Source organism: Prosopis cineraria, unplaced genomic scaffold, assembly GCF_029017545.1.
Source record: "Prosopis cineraria cultivar Desert tree isolate PC_DT_omini unplaced genomic scaffold, ASM2901754v1 PC11, whole genome shotgun sequence".
In the NCBI taxonomy this organism is placed as follows: Eukaryota; Viridiplantae; Streptophyta; class Magnoliopsida; order Fabales; family Fabaceae; genus Prosopis; species Prosopis cineraria.
The window spans coordinates 197142-215515 of record NW_026555342.1 but is presented as its reverse complement, the minus strand read 5'-3'; the positions used below and the strand labels follow the sequence as shown (position 1 = coordinate 215515).

The window sequence follows — 18374 nt, the reverse complement described above, 5'->3', positions numbered from 1 at the left end:
GATAACAATTAAGTCTCAACAAATTTTAGTGAAGTATGCTACGATGGTTTCACAACCATCTTAAACAACACTGTAGTGTAATTTCGTTAGTCGATAAATCTTGAAAAATATTGTAAGAATCAATAATAAATTATTTTATGGTCTAATTTTGCCCATGAATTCTAAACAATGGGTAAAAATCTTTAATTTGTACGAGAAGCATATGTTGGGTAATGTTGACTGTAAATATCGGAAAATTTGATTTTGTTTTCCTTTTTCTACCCAAAACGTGTGGAAAGATGTATGTTCAAATTCATCCTAATTAGCAAAAACTCCCAAGCACGACATTTTTTTTTTCCTTTTTGGCCTATATGCATATTGATTTTGAATTGTCCCTATAATAAACGATCTCGTTAGTTAGTAATAATTAAATTTAACTAATTTTTGAAGATAATTATATTTCTTAACATCGTGAGCTTGATTTTCTAAGGATTGATATGGTCCTTAAGTATAATTTTTAATTATTTTTGGATTGTGTCAATAAAAATGCATACTTGAGAAATTTCTTCCATATGCTTATAATGCTCATGATACATATTGACATATTATTTATCTTTTGATTTTTGAAGGAGGCATTCCAAATGAGATTGAAAATCTTCCACATCTACAAATTTGTTTAAACAATATATCTTGGAGTTAATCAGCTTTCAAACTCTATACCAACCTCTATATTTAATTGTTCAATTCAACAATACATTGAACTTCAATACAATAAATTATCTGGGAGTCTCCCAGCAAATGTGTGTTCTAGGCTTCCAACACTCAAAAGATTTCCATGTCCATAGAAATGATTTATCTGGAGAGATACCTTCCATTTGGCATCAATGCAAAGAATTGGCAGACTTACAATTGGGTGATAACATCTTCAACCCAGGAATCATTCTGAGCGATGTTGGAAATTTGACAAACCTTCAAGTTTTATATCTTAGCAACAGCAATTTGCAAGGTAAGGGTTCAAATTATTTGATTGTTTTAAACCATGTGTGTGATTTATTTTTGTTTTCTTTAATCTCTCAAAAAAGAAATAATTTTTAAAATGAGATTTTATTTTCCGTCATTTCATACACTTCGGAGTTGACAAACTCAATAGAACACACAGTGTTGTGATCATATTTTAAAAAAAAAACCATAAAAAAAGACAAATAAAATTTAATTTTGGATCTTTAAAAAAAAAAGGAGCCCCGTAAAGATATAGAGTAATCTTCAGGATACCTCCCATTAAAAAAAAAACTAAAAAGAGTAATAAAATATAATTCTGGATCACTGTATATGTGTGCTTTGTGTTTGTGATACGTGCGGGTGAACGCAATGCTTACTTTTGAAAATGGTGATGTATTTGCTTGTTCATACAATGGTGGTGCAAAAACTTGTGTAACAAACAATCTCCAAATAATTCCTTGATCAATTTTTTAAAATTAAAACTATTACCTATTTTTTAAAATTAAAATTAAAAAAAACTTATTTGGATAAGGGTTTTCGATTTAATTATTTCAAAAACTGTTATTATTTTTTTAAAAAAATGAAGACATCTTAAAACTATTTTTTTATTTTTTAAATTTTTAAAACACACTAAAATTGACTATTGAAAAATAGAATCAGCTTACCAATCATTATAATAAACCAGTAAGCTAACTGTCGACGGCCATTACTATTAGCTGATTTTTTAATTTTAAAATTATTTTTAAATTAACATATAATCAAACATATTTTATTTATGTTTTGTTAAAAAAATTCTATAAATTGTATTACAAAAAAGCTTTTAAAAACAAAAATGGAACACAGTCATGCAAGGCCTTTAGACTTTTGTTTTGTTTTGTGTTTTTTTTTTTTTGCCAGATTTTTTTGGCTTTCCAATGAATTCGTTGTTAAAGTTTAAAGTAAATGGCCTTGCAAATACTAGCTCTCTAGCTTTAACGTAAAATATAAATTTCCTTTTAGATAGGTGAAATTAATTCCATAATATCCCTTCAATATATTCTCTTCAAAAGAAAATTTAATGTTGAATTGGTAATTGATATTGGAAAACTCCCATTATTTAAATTGCTTTTCAATAAAAATTAAATTATTTTCTGTTAATTTTAAGCTTCTAATTTGAAAAATTCTATGTATTACTTACATGGTTGGGTGTGAATTTAGGGAATTGCTATTTTGATCCTACTACTAACAAACAAACATTTTATCTTTTTTTAGGTGGAATTCTTTCATTTATTTGGAACATATCTTCTTTAAGAGAAGTTAACCTTGGCATGAATCATTTAAATGGTCATTTCCCAGAAGAAATGTCATCAACACTCTTTACTTGAAATATTGGATGTTAACAGTAATCGATTAGAGGGAAACATTTTAAAATCAATAAACAATTGCACATCCTTAAAAGAATTATACTTGGGTGCAAACTCGTCAACAGGTATGCATTTATTTCTTATTTATGTTTGTTTCTATTTTTTATAATTTTAAAATGAGATTTTGTTTCATCATTTTCATTCATAAACATACCGGGTCTTATATACATACAACTAGTTATTTACAATCCCAAAATAACGAAAAAGCTAAGATCATGCATGAACAGATGATACCAGTGACATTTGTAACACGAAAAAGAGATACTTTCGGTACCCATCATTTATACTTTGTTCAACAAGAACAATAACAACAGCAACAACAGTAATAATAAGGCTCCATCTCAAACATAATTTTTTTCTGCAGATTTTATCTTTCTTCTCCAAAGTCAATTCTCTTTTTTTCTCTCTCTCCTATATATCAAAGTATACATTCTTTTTTTTTTTAAGATTTTGTCTGCCTCGTACTAAGTTTAGTTTTATTTTTTTTCTCTTTTATATTGGAAAATATCTTTACCCGTTTAATTTTTTTCAATTTCCTTATTTTGCAAATTCATAAATTTTAAATTAAATAACTATTCAATAACTACAGCATAAAATTTTTCTTTATTAAAAAGTTATGCAAGTTATATCACCTCAAGTATACTTAATAATTTCTCACTTCAGCCGTACAAAAAAATTCCCGGAGAGATAAATTGCCGAAAAAGTAGTTTAATGCTTTATGCCACATATGATTAATTGGTAATGCGCAAAAAAATTATATAGTTAATTTCATATATTTAGAAGAAATTTTCTTTCTCCCTTTATAACATTTATTCTTGAATTAATCAGCATAACACAAATATTCAAGTTTTTGGTATCAGTAAGACGTGTAGTTTTTTTTGGGTTACAGTATATATTCATATTATATGCAAACAATGCATGCTTTATTTTATTTTTATTTTTTCTAGTCGATTCAGTACTTTTATTTATATAAATAAATAAAATATATATATATATATATATATTCGTAGTGGGGGCTCAAATATAGCTTCTGATGTACAATACCAAAATAACCAAAAAAAATCATATAATGAACTAATGATAGTCTATAATGTTCTTTTTAGTCCATTTTCTCTAGCAAAGTAAAACTAAAATGAGATTCTGTTTTTCGACGTTATTTCACTTTATCATATTGTTCAATAAAAAGATCCACTTCACACACACGCACACAGAGATTTTGTCGCTCTTCCGTTAACTTCAACTCTATTTTTGTGTCCAGGTTTTGTAACAAAAGGCATAGGCAAACTTGACCAACTTAGAATCTTAGACTTGACTTTTAATCATTTGAAAGGACCTATTCCTTTCAATATATTCAACATTTTCTCGGGCCTTCTCCCAACATATTTAGGAATTGGCCTTCCCAACTTGAAGAAATTATTATTGGAGGACAATGAACTAATTGGACAAATTCCAAACAGCATATCAAATGCTTCTAAGCTTGTTTTGTTAGATTTGTCATCGAATAAATTTGATGGAGCTATACCCAATATACTTGGAAATCTAACAAACTTGATTGAATTAGATTTGCAAGGGAGTGATTTCAATGGGTTGATTCCTAATACAATCAAAATTTAAAAAGGCTCCAACGTTTAACTCTAAGCAATAATAGATTTCATGGATCCATTATAGATGAACTTCGTCATCTCAAAAGTCTTAGTGAGTTGTATCTTGCAAACAACATGTTTACCGAAGTGGTTCCAGGATGCCTTGAGAATACTTCTTTGCGAAAGTTGGATTTTAGCTCGAACAAATTGACTTCTCATATACCCTCTTCTCTTTGGAGTCTTAGAGATATCTTGATCTTAGACATATACTCTAATGAACTGAGTGGAATAATTTCACTTGAGATATCAAACTTGAGAGCAATTATATTATTGAATCTGTCAAGAAATCAACTTTCAGGAAGCTCCCTACAACAATTGGTGGGTTGAAAACTTTGCTAACCCTATCTTTGGCCCAAAACAAATTACAAGGGCCTATTCCTAAAACGTTTCGTGGCATGATAAGCAAGGAGTCTATAGATCTTTCCCATAATTATTTGTCTGGTGTGATTTCAAAGTCCTTAGAATTATTGGTCCATCTCACATACATTAATCTTTCCTACAATTTATTGCATGGAGAAATTTCAAGTGGTGAACCTTTTCAGAATTTTACTTTTGAATCTTTTATGATGAATGAAGATCTTTGTGAGAAGTCCCAATTACAAGTTCACCAATGTCAGAAAGAAAACGAGCACATGTCAACTAAAGTGAAACTATTGATGAAGTTCTCATTGCCTATCATATGCATGGATGTCATTTCAGTTATTGCATGCATCATCTTTCTAAAGCGTAGGCAAGATCATGCCAATGATTCAACCAAGATGGATTTAATAAATTTGGAGACACCAATTAGGATATCTTATTTTGAGCTTCAACGAGGAATAAATGGATTTGATGAGAGTAATCTTCTTGGCTCTGGAAGTTTTGGATCAGTATACAAAGCAAATCTTCCAAACTCAAAAATAGTTGCTGTCAAAGTATTTAACTTAAAAATGGAAGAAGCATTAATAAGTTTTGGCATTGAATGTGCTGTAATGTGCAATTTACGCCATCGCAATCTCACAAAGATCATCAGTAGTTGCTCAAATGATCATTTCAAATATCTAATAATGGAATTCATGGCAAATGGGAGTCTTGATAGATGGTTATACTCTTATAACTATTGTTTAGATGTCTTGCAAAGGTTGAACATAATGATTGATGTGGCGATTGCTTTGGAGTATCTCCATCATGGTTGTTCAGTACTAGTTGTTCACTGTGATGTGAAACCAAGTAATGTTTTGTTGGATGAAGATATAGTGGCTCATCTTAGTGATTTTGGTATTACTAAATTGTTCGGTGAGGGACAACTAGAAATATATACCAAAACCTTGGCTACAATTGGCTATATGGCACCAAGTAATTGGTTTAACATTTATATTTTGGATTTATTTCTATGTGCTTTTGCTTGTTATGCTTTATAAAACTTTTTTTATTATACGATTTGTAAATATTCATGTGTAAAGGTTTGAATTGATGTACTAAAAAAGTTTAACCACTAACCATATATTATATTTTGTCATCATGACTTTTATAATAATTGTACAACTTGACAAGTAGAATATGGAGCGAAAGGTGTTGTTTCCATCAAAAGAGATATGTATAGTTATAGTATTTTGCTCATGGAAATCTTAACAAGGAAGAAATGTTTGTTTAAGGATTAGTTTGAAAGATTGGGTGAACAAATCAATACCACATTCAATCATCAATATTATTGATGCCAATTTACTGCAGAGAGAAAATCAAAATATTGATAATATATTACCTTATATAATATCAATTTTTGAGTTGTCATTAAATTGTTGTATTGACTTACTTGAGGCACGGCTTACTATGACTAACGTTGTAGTATCATTGAAAAAAATCAAGGCTTTGTTTATGAAAAATGTTAGCAACCCTACTAGTTGAATAGTTATCAAATCAAATTTCTGTTTTTATTTCTTTAACATTCTAATTCCCTTTTGGAACAAGTAATCTTGTAAAGTGGACGCTTCCATGAACTGTAATAATATTTGAATTGTATGAAATTTGAAATTTTCTTGATTATATGGGTCTTGGATTTCTTCATATTGTTTCTTTTTTTTTCGCTTCTTAACATTTTGAATTTGAATAATAAGACATTAGTCTATTGTTTGGGAAATCTCTTGTTTTTAGAGAAAAACCCACTTCAATTTTGCTATATATGTTTGAGTAATTAAATAAATTAATTTTGTCATGCCTTATGAGATTTGTCACATTCTCCAAATGGCTTCTTATAAGATTTATATTTGGATATTATATGATGTATGTATATGCCTAAAGTTTTTTTTAGGACCAGGTTGGCCATTGAAGAATACTCTCCCCATATATTGGGATTGGGATATGCATTATTGAGCAAGTTGAGAGAACTTTAATTTAAAAAAAAAAAAAGGTGACTTTCAAAATGACCATCCCTATTTTGATATTAGACAAATTTCAACTTTCGGATTCATCAATTTTTTTAGAGAACTTCAGCTCAATGCATATTTTAAGACTAGTTCCCATTCCATAAAACATTCATTTCCAAACGACTCATAATAGCATTTGTTGTTAACTTTCTCAGTTCTTGGCCATCAGTATGTTACCTAATTTAACCCTTCCTAGTTATTCTGGTTAGCTTATTTAACTCCAATATGGTAATAAATTGCTTACTTAGTCTCACCTTATCCTAGAAATTATTCAACTCCCTATATTTCTCTATCCTTTACTGTCAAGTTAAACTTAATATACATATTCCTTTCCCTCATGTGCCTACTATCTAGCTACTATCTAGGTCACAATTCCATTAACTAACCTTCAAATACATCTTGAGCCTTATCTAAAATGAAGTGAATTACTGGGGTTATTATAGACATTAATTGTGTGTTATTCACATTTTGCTGACTGTCAACAGTAATAATAGTAATGAAAATAAAGTTAATAAATGCTTAGTTAGCCATGGTATAGAGTTTAGATTCTTTTGAGGTTCCATCTATATACCATATACAGCAGCGGTCTTTAATATAAGATGAAATTTGAAAGATTTTTTTCAACATAAATATAAGATGAAGTTAGAGAGTAATTAATGTTTTTTTTTTCACTTTTATCCCTTGCGTATCATTGTCATTTGAATTCTTAAACAACAATCTATTTTAGTCATTAATTACAAATAAAAATAAAATTGAAAAGTTACATATTTTTTTCACAATTTCAATGTTATAACTGACATTTCTTAATTAATAAGAGTGAAATTTATTAACTTCATTTTATATCAAGGACAGAAGAGAGTATGCCCATTTACACATGTGCTGACTATGAAACGTTATAACGGCTATAAAAACCGAGGTAATAAATTATACAAAGTTAAGAGACAAGCTAGATAAAGCTATTTATGGGATTAAACAAGTACTAAAAGCCTGAGCCGAGAATATGTCCTCTACTTTCCATCATTTTGGTTTCGCTAAGTAGATCAACATTTCTTTGTAAGAACCTCCACCCAATCAATGACCTTCATTTCCTTTATGTGGATATATAAGGTGTTATTCTAACTGAAAATTCAAAGATATAAAAAAAAGTCAGTGACAAAGCTTCATCAATATAAGTTTTGCATTGGAAGATCTAAATATGTTGACTTAGTCATTTCTTGGAAATTTAGGTTCCAACCTCATTTAAATGATGTATAGTGTACTGCACCTATCCTTGTATACACACTACATGATTTATGCTTTACAACAACAATTTAAAACTATTGATATAACGCTACAAAAATTGTTGGCTTTGATTTTAGGTAATATTCTTCAATTGTTGTACATTCCAGCATTACTTATTTAAGGCAATAGTTTTTCTAAATTTTAGGCAACACTTTGCAAAAATGCTTCCTCATAATATGATAATAGACAACAATTTTTATATCAATCTATAGAAAAAGGCAACACTTAAAAAATGTTGTGTAAACATAAAATAGGTAAAATTTAATATTTCTTCTGATCCCCTACCTAGGATTTGAACTTTGCACCTCTTGAATGCATGTCCCATGACTCTGATCACTCTTCCAACATTACTACCAAGTTAAATATTGCAAAATCTTATGTAGAAATAATTTTTAAAATAACTTTGGAATTAATTTAATAAATAAAATATTAAATTAATTAAATATTAAATAAAATAATGAGAATATGTTAAAAGTAAATAGTTTATTTTTATTGGAATCTAGCGAAGCAACATGATGATTTTTGGGCAAACGTCATTTGCAATAAATATAATTGTGATGATGACTTCATCCCATATCAGGCTTTAATACTTGGATTGTGTGATCATTCATAAACTAGACCCAATCAAAGAATCAAATTATTTTATTAAACAATCATAATCAAAGAATACAAGAGGTGTTGGGCCTATTTATACATATATCTGATAGACCCAATATACAGTGCATACTACCAACTATTAAACTTAATTAATAATATATTAAAACTACATCCAACATTCCTCACAGTATGGAATAAAGAAAACTTGGGAAAAAGTTAGAGATGGTTTGGAGGTCCAGGGAAGGACATCATTCATTAGAATTAGGAGAAAGAAAATATGTTCTCAGTTAAATCTGTCTACTGCCATCTCCAGCAGGAAGGAGGTAATGTGGATCCTACTTGGTCGCATCTGTGGGAACTCGAAAGAAATAGGGGATGCGTGAAGACGATATTTGTACGCTTTGTAGGAGAAGTAGGGAGTATACTATACATGCTCTCAAGAACTGTAATATCACCCAACAGTTATGGAGAACCATTGTCCCACCTGAAGCATGGAGATCTGCAGGATTGGGTGAAGTGGAGTACGAATACTGAATACTGGGGAGCTTTGTTTGTGGTGGTTTGTTGGTAGGTTTGGAAACACAGGAGTCTATTTATATTTGAGAACTGTAATGAGACCATCATTGCAAGCTTGAGACCTGCACGCTGAAACTAGCCAAAAAGCAGAGTAATTGTGTACTTCGATTTGCTGAGGACGAATGCAACATGGACGTTGCGTTTTCTCACCAAAATTTGCATGCTGCGCATGTGGGGCTTCTACGTGACCCTCATTGGTCAAATTGTATGATGATTCACTTGTAGAATGGAAGAAGGCAGTTGCGAATCTAGTACCCGAGAATAGTAGGGGCAAAATTACATGTGCAAGAGTTAAGATTTGAACTCTAGCTATTTGCTTTTAAACAATAATAATAAGGGTCCTACCACATATAACAACTTGATTTGCTAAAAAAAAATTAAATTTATCAAGATCAAAATTATTTTAAACTATATAAATGATTTTAGTAAAAAGCAAGAAAAAATTTAAAAATAAAATAAATAGTCCATTGAATTAAAAGTCTCGATAAAAAATAATTATTCATAATACTTGAATTATTCTAAAATTTGAATGCTCTCTCACTACCCATTGTTCCAAATTTTCATGATTTCACCCTCTACTTCGCTCCTCCATATTTTAAATCTAAAATTCTCGATCCAATTATACTTTCTCTTCCCTTTGACAAATTTTGCATCCCAACCCATTACTTAGATATAGGTGATTGTCATCTTTCTTTCTCTCTTCCTTCCTCTTCCCTTGTCCCTCTCTCAATCTATGGGTTCAAAACTAGTATATTAGAGGGAAAAATTAAAACCCAATCCATATTTATGTAAGGTATCACAAAATTGAAAATTGAGGGGGGCAATTGTCACACCCTAAAGCTAAGGGTATGACTGGCATAAAATATAAGGAGAATTCATATTCCATAAGCCTTAATAACCAAAAATTTCATTAAAATATTGATGTATGTAAGTTATATATAATAACAAATTTTGTAAAATCTTAAGTGTTTTGTAGAAATTTCGGCAGAGTCTCCCTTATAAATTAGGCCTCCGAAAATTTCTACAACAATAACAGGACCTGCCAACCAAACCAGCATCCCAACAATTCACATAATAACCAAATAAAACTAGAACCTAACTATGGTATACATGGAGCAACAACTTATAATTTATAACACACTGTACAAGGTTTCATCAAAAGAATAATCACTTGTGCTCCCTCTTTCTAAAAAGCAAGAAGGACTCTCAATGGTCAGCTAGAGATGCAAAGTCAGCTATTATATCAGAGATCAAAGAAGTTTCTGGTGAGTAGCATACCATTGAAAATTATACATAAAAATTGTAAAGATAAGATAAATAGATTTAGTCTAAAACAATATCATCCAATATTGAAGCACATACTTGAACTAAAAATCAAGAGCAATTCTTGTTCAACAATAAAATTATGAAATTAAACAATTCAAATAAAACGATATAGATTTGTCAAGAATTGTACAACTATAGAATGTAATCATATCAAATACTAGAACAACTAGCTAGATAGGATCCTTTCAAAGAACTAATATAAAAATAATAAATTTTAATTTAGTTCTAGGAGGGCTTTATCAGAACAAATAACAAGCATAGACACATAGTCTACAATGATAAATAATCAATCAAGCGTGGCTGCAAGCCACGAAACAAGCATGGAAAAAGCCACAAATCAAGCACAGGGCATGAAGTCCACGAAAACAAACGTGAGTATTATGCTCACAAATGCCATCCCTCCAATCCACATGCGTTGGCTTTCACACAGGGCTAGCACCTCTTATCAGCACCCTGCTAGTTAGGTGAACTATGGCATGCCAAGGGTTAACGAAATTATTGTTAGCATCTACTGTTCTAAACTTAGTCCCCCTAATTAAAATCAAGCGTGCATAGAGATTTGAAAATAATTTCAAAGTTTTCACTTTTAAAATATAGGATTCGGTTGTCATATTTCATTCCCATATTCATTGTCATTTCCTCCATGCACGAATTGTTGTACTAAAAGTTTGCGTATCAAACATGAAGTTAAACAATTGAGTTGTTTTTGAAAAGTAATGCGTTTGTCGTATATCCACTTCAATTATTACTTATCAATAGCATAAATCATTAGTAAAATCAAGATATCATCATTAATAAAATAATTATAAAAAAATAGAATTGATAAGAATGTTTATATAAGTAATAAAGAAATAGTATTAAAATCTAAGTAAAGAAAATTTTTTTATAAACAATTTCTTAAAATTCATTCAAAACACTATCCACTCACCTAAGTGTTTTTTAAAAGTTCTAAAACTTGCTTCTCTTAACTTTTGACATCTATTCTAATGATGCTCTCAATATCCTAACAAATAAGTCAAAATTTAAATCGTTTAAAAAAAATTTGCCAAGTACTTAATGAGTATCACTACTTAATCTAGTCAATACTAACAATACCATATCCAATTACACTGCAAGTACACTTGAGTTAATCCAATCATTTGATAATTCTCAATATATATGTCCTTGTACCCTCTTATGACTCATGCTTATTCATGAATTATTATAAATTATATCAATCATTCTTAAGCTTCCTCTAAACTGAAAAAATGAAACTAATATCCTGATAATTATCTTCCCTACTTTGGTATTTAAGTTTTAATTAACAACTTGAATCAAAACTTGCATATACTTCTTTAAGCTATTACATGGAAGCTTAACAAGCCATAATTTGTCAAATTCTTCTCTTCCAAAATTTTATAAATACCTTGTAAGCATGCATTCATCATTTACAAATTATAAAATGAATGACCAAGAAATTCCAACTACTTCCAGACTTCTATTTCCATTACTTATTTCCCAATTCAACACAACCAAACAATTTCTAGCCAAGCAACTTCAATCCTAACTATAGATAGCATATCAAGAATAAAGAGCAGGGACCATAGCAATCAACTAAAGAAAGGAGGAAATGATTCAATGATGCTATATAATTTGAAGAGGAAGGAAAGAAAACAACATCTTACCTCACAAAACTCAGTGGTTAGCCACTGAATGGCATCAAAGAAGAACAAAATGTAAGGGTTCCATTCTGTCAAACACACACGAGAAGGAAGAATTATAATCTCAGCCAACATTAAAAGCATTAGCTAACACATACACACGCTGAACTTGACAGTAGGAAAGGAAGAAAAGAGAAAAGAAGCTGACCACTAATAATACACCCCTAGTCATCACAAAACAAGTAGAAAACAAGGAAGACACACAACCTTTCCACCATGATAGCTAAACAAAGACCGAGGAGAGAAAGGTGGTAGCAAGAATAGCAACCCAAAGATAGCCTCTCGTTGAGACAAAATAGCACGATATCAGTAAAGGAGAATCAGTAAATCAACTCCCGGTGGCTAGTGAACGCGGATGGGCATGATGACAGTAGACGATGCAACAGCAATAAAAGTCGACACCCCATGACAGCAAGCTTCAGACTTTGAGGAGAGTTAGAGATGAACCAACTATAAATGTCTAGAAGAGTGTATATTGACGGTGAAAAGAAGGAAGTGAGATGCTCTGTTTCTTTGCACAAAAGAAACCAATCTGATTCAAAAAAAGAATTAGGGAAATTACAAAAAAGAGCATGAGAAAATCACAAGGAAAGGCACACAAAAATTACAAGAAAAGATACAAGATTTTCCTAAAATTTTAAAACTAAACTTTTTCTTAGAAAAAAAAATTTGAACTTTAGATCCTCAGAAACATTTCTAGCATAAATTCCTCTAAACTATCAATTCCTACTTACTATAAAAATTTATTTAAATAAAATATCCATTAGGATAATTTTGTTCGATTTAAAATTTAAGGTCATTACAGCAATTGCCCACCCTCAAATGCATATAGATCCAGCATTGGAAGAAGGTGATTATCTTACAACTGAATTATGGGCTTGTGTTCATGCCTTGAGGCTTGCTTCAGAAGCAAGTTTTTGCAAGGTTGAGATCAAGATTAACTTCGCTAAGGCTATAGAACTAGCGAAGAATGGGTGCAATGTTGAACATAGTGAACACAAGGTTGCTATGGTAATCATCTCCTTATTAAAGAGGGAGTTGAAGGTCTGCCTGAGACATGTCAGTAGACGTATCAACACTGTTGCAAACTACCTTGCAAAACTTAATGTCATGAGGCCATTACTTTCTCTCCAAAAAGCTGGCTCAATGGGGAATGCAACATACCCGCTCATAAAAATAGGACCCTTCTCAAGTCCTTTTAATATAGGATGTAACAGCTCCCTCAGTCAATCCGTGATACCTTATTATAGATGGCCCACCAAAAGGGCTCGCCGAATAAACAAACTTAGGGTCCGACTCTAATACTACTTTATCACGGAGTCATTACTTTCTTTGTAAAAAGTTAGCTTAGTAAAGTGTGTAGCACTTGCTTATATAGATAAGACTCTCCCTAAGTCCTTCTAATGTAGGACATAACATTGAGCTCAACATGATAGTAGGGATTACCATTTATGCTTGCATGCACCAGACGAACTTCTTATTGTCATGCCAAGAGGTTTTTTGTTATTGGTAGTCAAGGCGTTGACTAATTAGCTTTGGGTTCTTCTTTTATATTTAAAAGGGCTAAACTACACATAACTCCCCTAAACTTTAAATCATATACAAAATAATCCCTTTAACTTTTAAAACGTAATAATAAACTTTCTTGAACTTCATGTTTATGAAATAACTCCTAGCCATTAATTATGTACCCCCTTAAACTTTATTTTTTGTGTTATTTAAACTCCAAACTTTGATTGATATACAGATAAACTCCATAAATTTTAAGTTATGCATAAATAATTATATGAAATTAATTATATAAAGTTATCTGTATAAATATAAGAGTTGAGGGGGATCCATTGTAAAGTTTTAAAAACTAAAGAGGTTATATATACATGATTTAAAGTTCAAGAAAGTAATGTATAATTTAATATAAAAAGAAAATAAAAGAAAAGGTTGTGAATTTATTATAAGACATAAGATGGTTTTGTCCTTTTTTGACAAGTATTATAGTGCCGCGATTTGCCTTGGCAACATGTCTTTGAATAAGAGCTTGCCCTTGTTCCAAAGTACCTAAAACAGCCCTCATCATTTGATTTCACCCATCTTATATATACTCACTATCTGCTTCAATTCACAAGCAATACTTCTTCAGTCAAATAATTTATTAATTTTGCTTCTTGTTGTCTTTCTCAAATATTTGAATCCTGTTTTTTATCCTCTTCTTTAGCTAAATAAAAATAAAGTAGCTCTTAAATTAGTTTTATTTATTAATATATAGTCTTTATGTTTATTTTGTTATTTTATTTTTTTAAAATTTATGAATATGTTTTTTTAAGGAAAAATTGCATTTAGGTCTCACAGAAGAAAGTTTATTATCGAGAGGTCTCGTGAATTTTACAAGCTATTTTCAAATCTCAAATTCTATATATTAACAACTTGACTAAGTGTATTAACAATGGAATAATTTTCATTTACAATTATAAGGAAAATTATCATTATTTAGTTATCAATACTCTTAGTTAAATCATCAATGAGCAATATTTGAGACTTGAGAATATTTTGTAAAATTCATAGGATTTCTCGGTACTTCCTTCAATAGGACCTGAATGTAATTTTTTATTTTTTATCTAAATAATTACCCTTTTATTAATTTAAATAGTTGTTAATAATATTTTGTTATCCATATTAGCATATTTTAATTATCTCATCCTTATACAATAAAAATTAAATTAATGACCAATATAAATTTTGAAAATTAAATTTATAAAAATTAAATTTAAGAGACCAAATCAATAATTATTAATTTGTTCAATTTATCTAATATAGGTGCTTTTTTTTTTCGTTTTGAGGTTGAGTCTTTACTTTTAATATTTGGCCGCGGTTTACCATTTGAGGTTGCGATTATTATGTCTCTGGATTATATTTACTTTTTTTTTTTTTCTTTTGGGTGCAAGTATATAAATCTACGTTCATTCTAAAATAGACGACGATGATTATTCACCTGAGCAATAATAATAATAATAATAATAATAATAATAAAAAAATAATTGAAAATTAAACGCGTCGATGGCGAAAATCAACCAATGATCTACTTACACGTCAACACAATCTCAATTGTTCTAGAACTCTGCTTCTTTTTCTTGGGCCTGGTCCGCAACTCAACTCATATAAATTTTTTCATTTCTAAGGGTTTAGTGGTTCATATTTCTGCATCGGCATATTCTCTGGTTCTTCCTCCGTGATCTTCTTCTCCCTATCTGGTTTTTCGCCGCCTCAACCTCAAACCCTAACCATGCCTCGCCGCAGCTCCGGTGGTAACACAATGACCTCAAATCGATTTACCTTTTGTGCTCATCTTCCTGGCGCTAATCTATCTTAAATCTACGGGATAGGATATTCGATTATATCTAGGCTTTTTTTAAAAAAAAAAAAAGGAATTTCCTGTTTTATTTCGAAGAAAGTTGGAAATTTCGGGTTCTATGTTGTGCGCTTGAAATGTTCTGTCTAGGGTTGCTGTATTGTTGGTTTTGTCTTTCCGAGAAAATGGGAAGTCGTTAACGGTTTGCAGGAGTTGATTTTTTTATATTTTTCATTAACTTTCATATATTGATGCATACGCTCTCCCATTTCTGGTGATGCTTGCGGTGTTTATTGAGTGAGCCGATGATTATGTATGCAAGATTTTTACGGGGTGTTGGTAAAAGCGTAATTTGCCCCTTTATTGAGAATCCTTGGATGGTAATCAGGTTTTTATCCTGTTTTCAACTCTGCTGACTGTGATTCCGCAAACGGAAATTTCTTAGTAGAACATTGTTTTTCATGAAACATTTGAATGCATGCTATGTGCACGCATCTCGGGTGAGTCCCCTGTCGTCTAAGCATTCGCTGCACCAGTATTATAACTTTTTGGGTCTATGTGACAAAGTTGTTAAATCAACGAACTAATCAACAATCTGTCTATCTTGCATTCTGGGGTCATAGTCTAGTAGTATGATCCATTGTGTTATGGTTATCTTTGCAGGAAGATCTTCTCGGCCAGCACCTCGCCGCTGCAGCTCGTAACCCCCCTCCGCAACCAGGTAAGCAGGAAATGATCCAAAAATTGAGATGTCCATACCTTTTTTGTGGTGCACACATTTAGGCTGTCCTTAAATTCAAAGATTGATGAAGATCTAATGTGTCTTCTGAAAGTCGACAAAGTTTTAAGATAACTCAACCAGATGAGAAATAGTTTATTTTTGGTCTAACCATGGCTTTGTGTAAATGCAGCTCACCATGCTCCTCCTCCAGCTCCCATGCAGAGCGGCGGTGGTGGCTCTATGCTTGGGGGCATTGGTTCAACCATTGCTCAGGGTATGTCGATGAATATGATTATTTCATTTTAATGAATGGGATGGGATATGTTTTGGGGGGGGGGTCATTGTGCTTAACCAATGAAAAAATTGTTGTAGGCATGGCTTTTGGAACTGGTAGTGCTGTAGCACACAGGGCTGTGGATGCTGTGTTGGGTCCCCGTACTGTTCAACATGAAACGGTTGTCACTGAGGGTGCTGCTGCTGCCCCTGCACCGACTGCGAATACTTTTGGTGGTGATGCCTGTGGTGTTCACACAAAGGCTTTCCAAGATGTATGCCTTCCTTACCTTGTTCAGGCCATCTATATGTTTGGATGCAGTGGCACGGGTGTTAATGATTTAGTTAATTTTTGGAGCTCTATTTTTTTCAATAAGAACAGTAATCTACAAAGATCTGAATCAGCAGAAACAATAACTATATGTTTTAAGTTTCAGTTGATGCTTTGCTGAAAAACTGGACTGATGTGATTATTTCATTGCGTTCAGAATGTATTTTGAAGTTAAACGTGTTTGAAATTTTAATTCATGGTTTCTTAAGAAAACCACGATAGTTAGTCATTGATGTATGAGTTCCTAGTGATTGGATCATTATGGCATCAAGTATGTTACATGATGCTGTTCATGTTTTCAGTTGTTGATGTACTGAATAACTAGGTCAGTGTTATTCATCTCATTGGTATCAGAATGCAATATTAAGCCAAATATGTTTGAAATGCGAATTTAAGGTTTTCTTCAAGAAAATCATTGATATAGTTATTGATCTTGCTCTTCCTGCTTTTGCTTAGTGATTTCATCATGATATTTTCTTACATTAGAGATGTTCAATTTTTTTCTTGCAGTGCCTGAACGGCTACGGGAATGACATTAGCAAGTGCCAATTCTACATGGATATGCTAGCAGAGTGCCGGAAGAACTCTGGAGCCTCATTGAGTGCTTGAGCCATTCTTCATCTGCTCTCTACCCCTTCTGCAATAGAATTATCTCAGCCATGAGTCTGCGTCAGTGTCAGTCCTTGTCTGTCTCTGATGGTTAAGATCATTCATGTGTAGTTGCGGGCTTCATTTAAATAAAGCCTTTTATGGAAGAAGCTGAAAAGAACTCTTGCATGAACCATCAGTATCAATTTGTTGCTGTTTTGATCATTGGATGTCATAATTGGTCTATTTGGTCTATTTGGTCTGCTTTGTATTTGGATCTATTGATGGTTGCTGTATACTGAATTGGAGCGAAACAAGTTTCTCTGTTTAAACATTTATCACATAAAGCTATGAAACTAGGAACAATCTTTGCTAGCTATTTATGTATTGCCGAAAAGTATATTAGGAGGGGGGAGAGGACTAATGGGCTCTCCGCATGAATAATGTTTCCTGAGCTTTTAGTTGTCTTGTTTTTTCTTGTTGGCCCTCGTCAGTATACTCCACCAGGGTTCAGCCCACGCCATGCTCATTTATTTCAGCCAGTCAGGTAAAGGCAATGGGGCATCAAAGGCCAATTCCAAAGGACCCCATGCCCTTACAACCTGTAACTGGGCCAAGTAATCGGGGGCAAAATTACATGTTCTAGGAACCCGCATGTTCTAGAAACCCCGCATGTTACTAGATTATTTCTTCTCTTTTTAAAATTCAAAGGAAAGTAAAGCTTTGAGGAAAAAAGAGATTAATTTTCAAGTCTTATTTGGTTATTAGAAAGAGTGAAATAGAATGATTGAAAATATTAATAAAAATAAATTAAATTATTTTTTATAATAAGTATGATAAAATTATTAATATATACTATAAGAATAAGAATTATCATATTTTTTAAAAATTTATGAATCATAATTTTTTACCTCTATGAATGTATTCACTTATTCTCATGGTCATTTTAATTTTATCTTTATTTTTTTATTCATTTCATTTTAGTAAACAAATATGACTGAGGGTTAGCATATGATCAAATGCAGTTTCACAAGGTCTATGTACTGTAGAGGAGGCTTTCTGAAATGGCCCTCCTTGATGGTCATATTATGAGCTTCTTTTTGATAACTAACCAGCAGAATCATTTGCTTCTTGTTGATATATTCATAGGATATCTCTCAATCACCCACGAAAGCTGGATGAGTCCTGTTTTAGTAGGGATTCGAGATGTTA

The 18374-nt window shown here is 31.5% G+C and overlaps 1 protein-coding gene across 1 annotated transcript; it reads left to right on the top strand.

Moving 5' to 3' along the window:
* The first annotated feature begins 15168 nt into the window (after nt 1-15168).
* LOC129286837 (uncharacterized) lies at nt 15169-17541 on the top strand. Its single transcript, XM_054922905.1, is given in 6 exon segments — nt 15169-15205; nt 15913-15937; nt 15939-15970; nt 16161-16244; nt 16343-16518; nt 17085-17541. Coding segments are annotated over 6 exon segments (438 nt in total). The 5' UTR covers nt 15169-15183; the 3' UTR covers nt 17184-17541.
* The last annotated feature ends 833 nt before the right edge of the window (nt 17542-18374 follow it).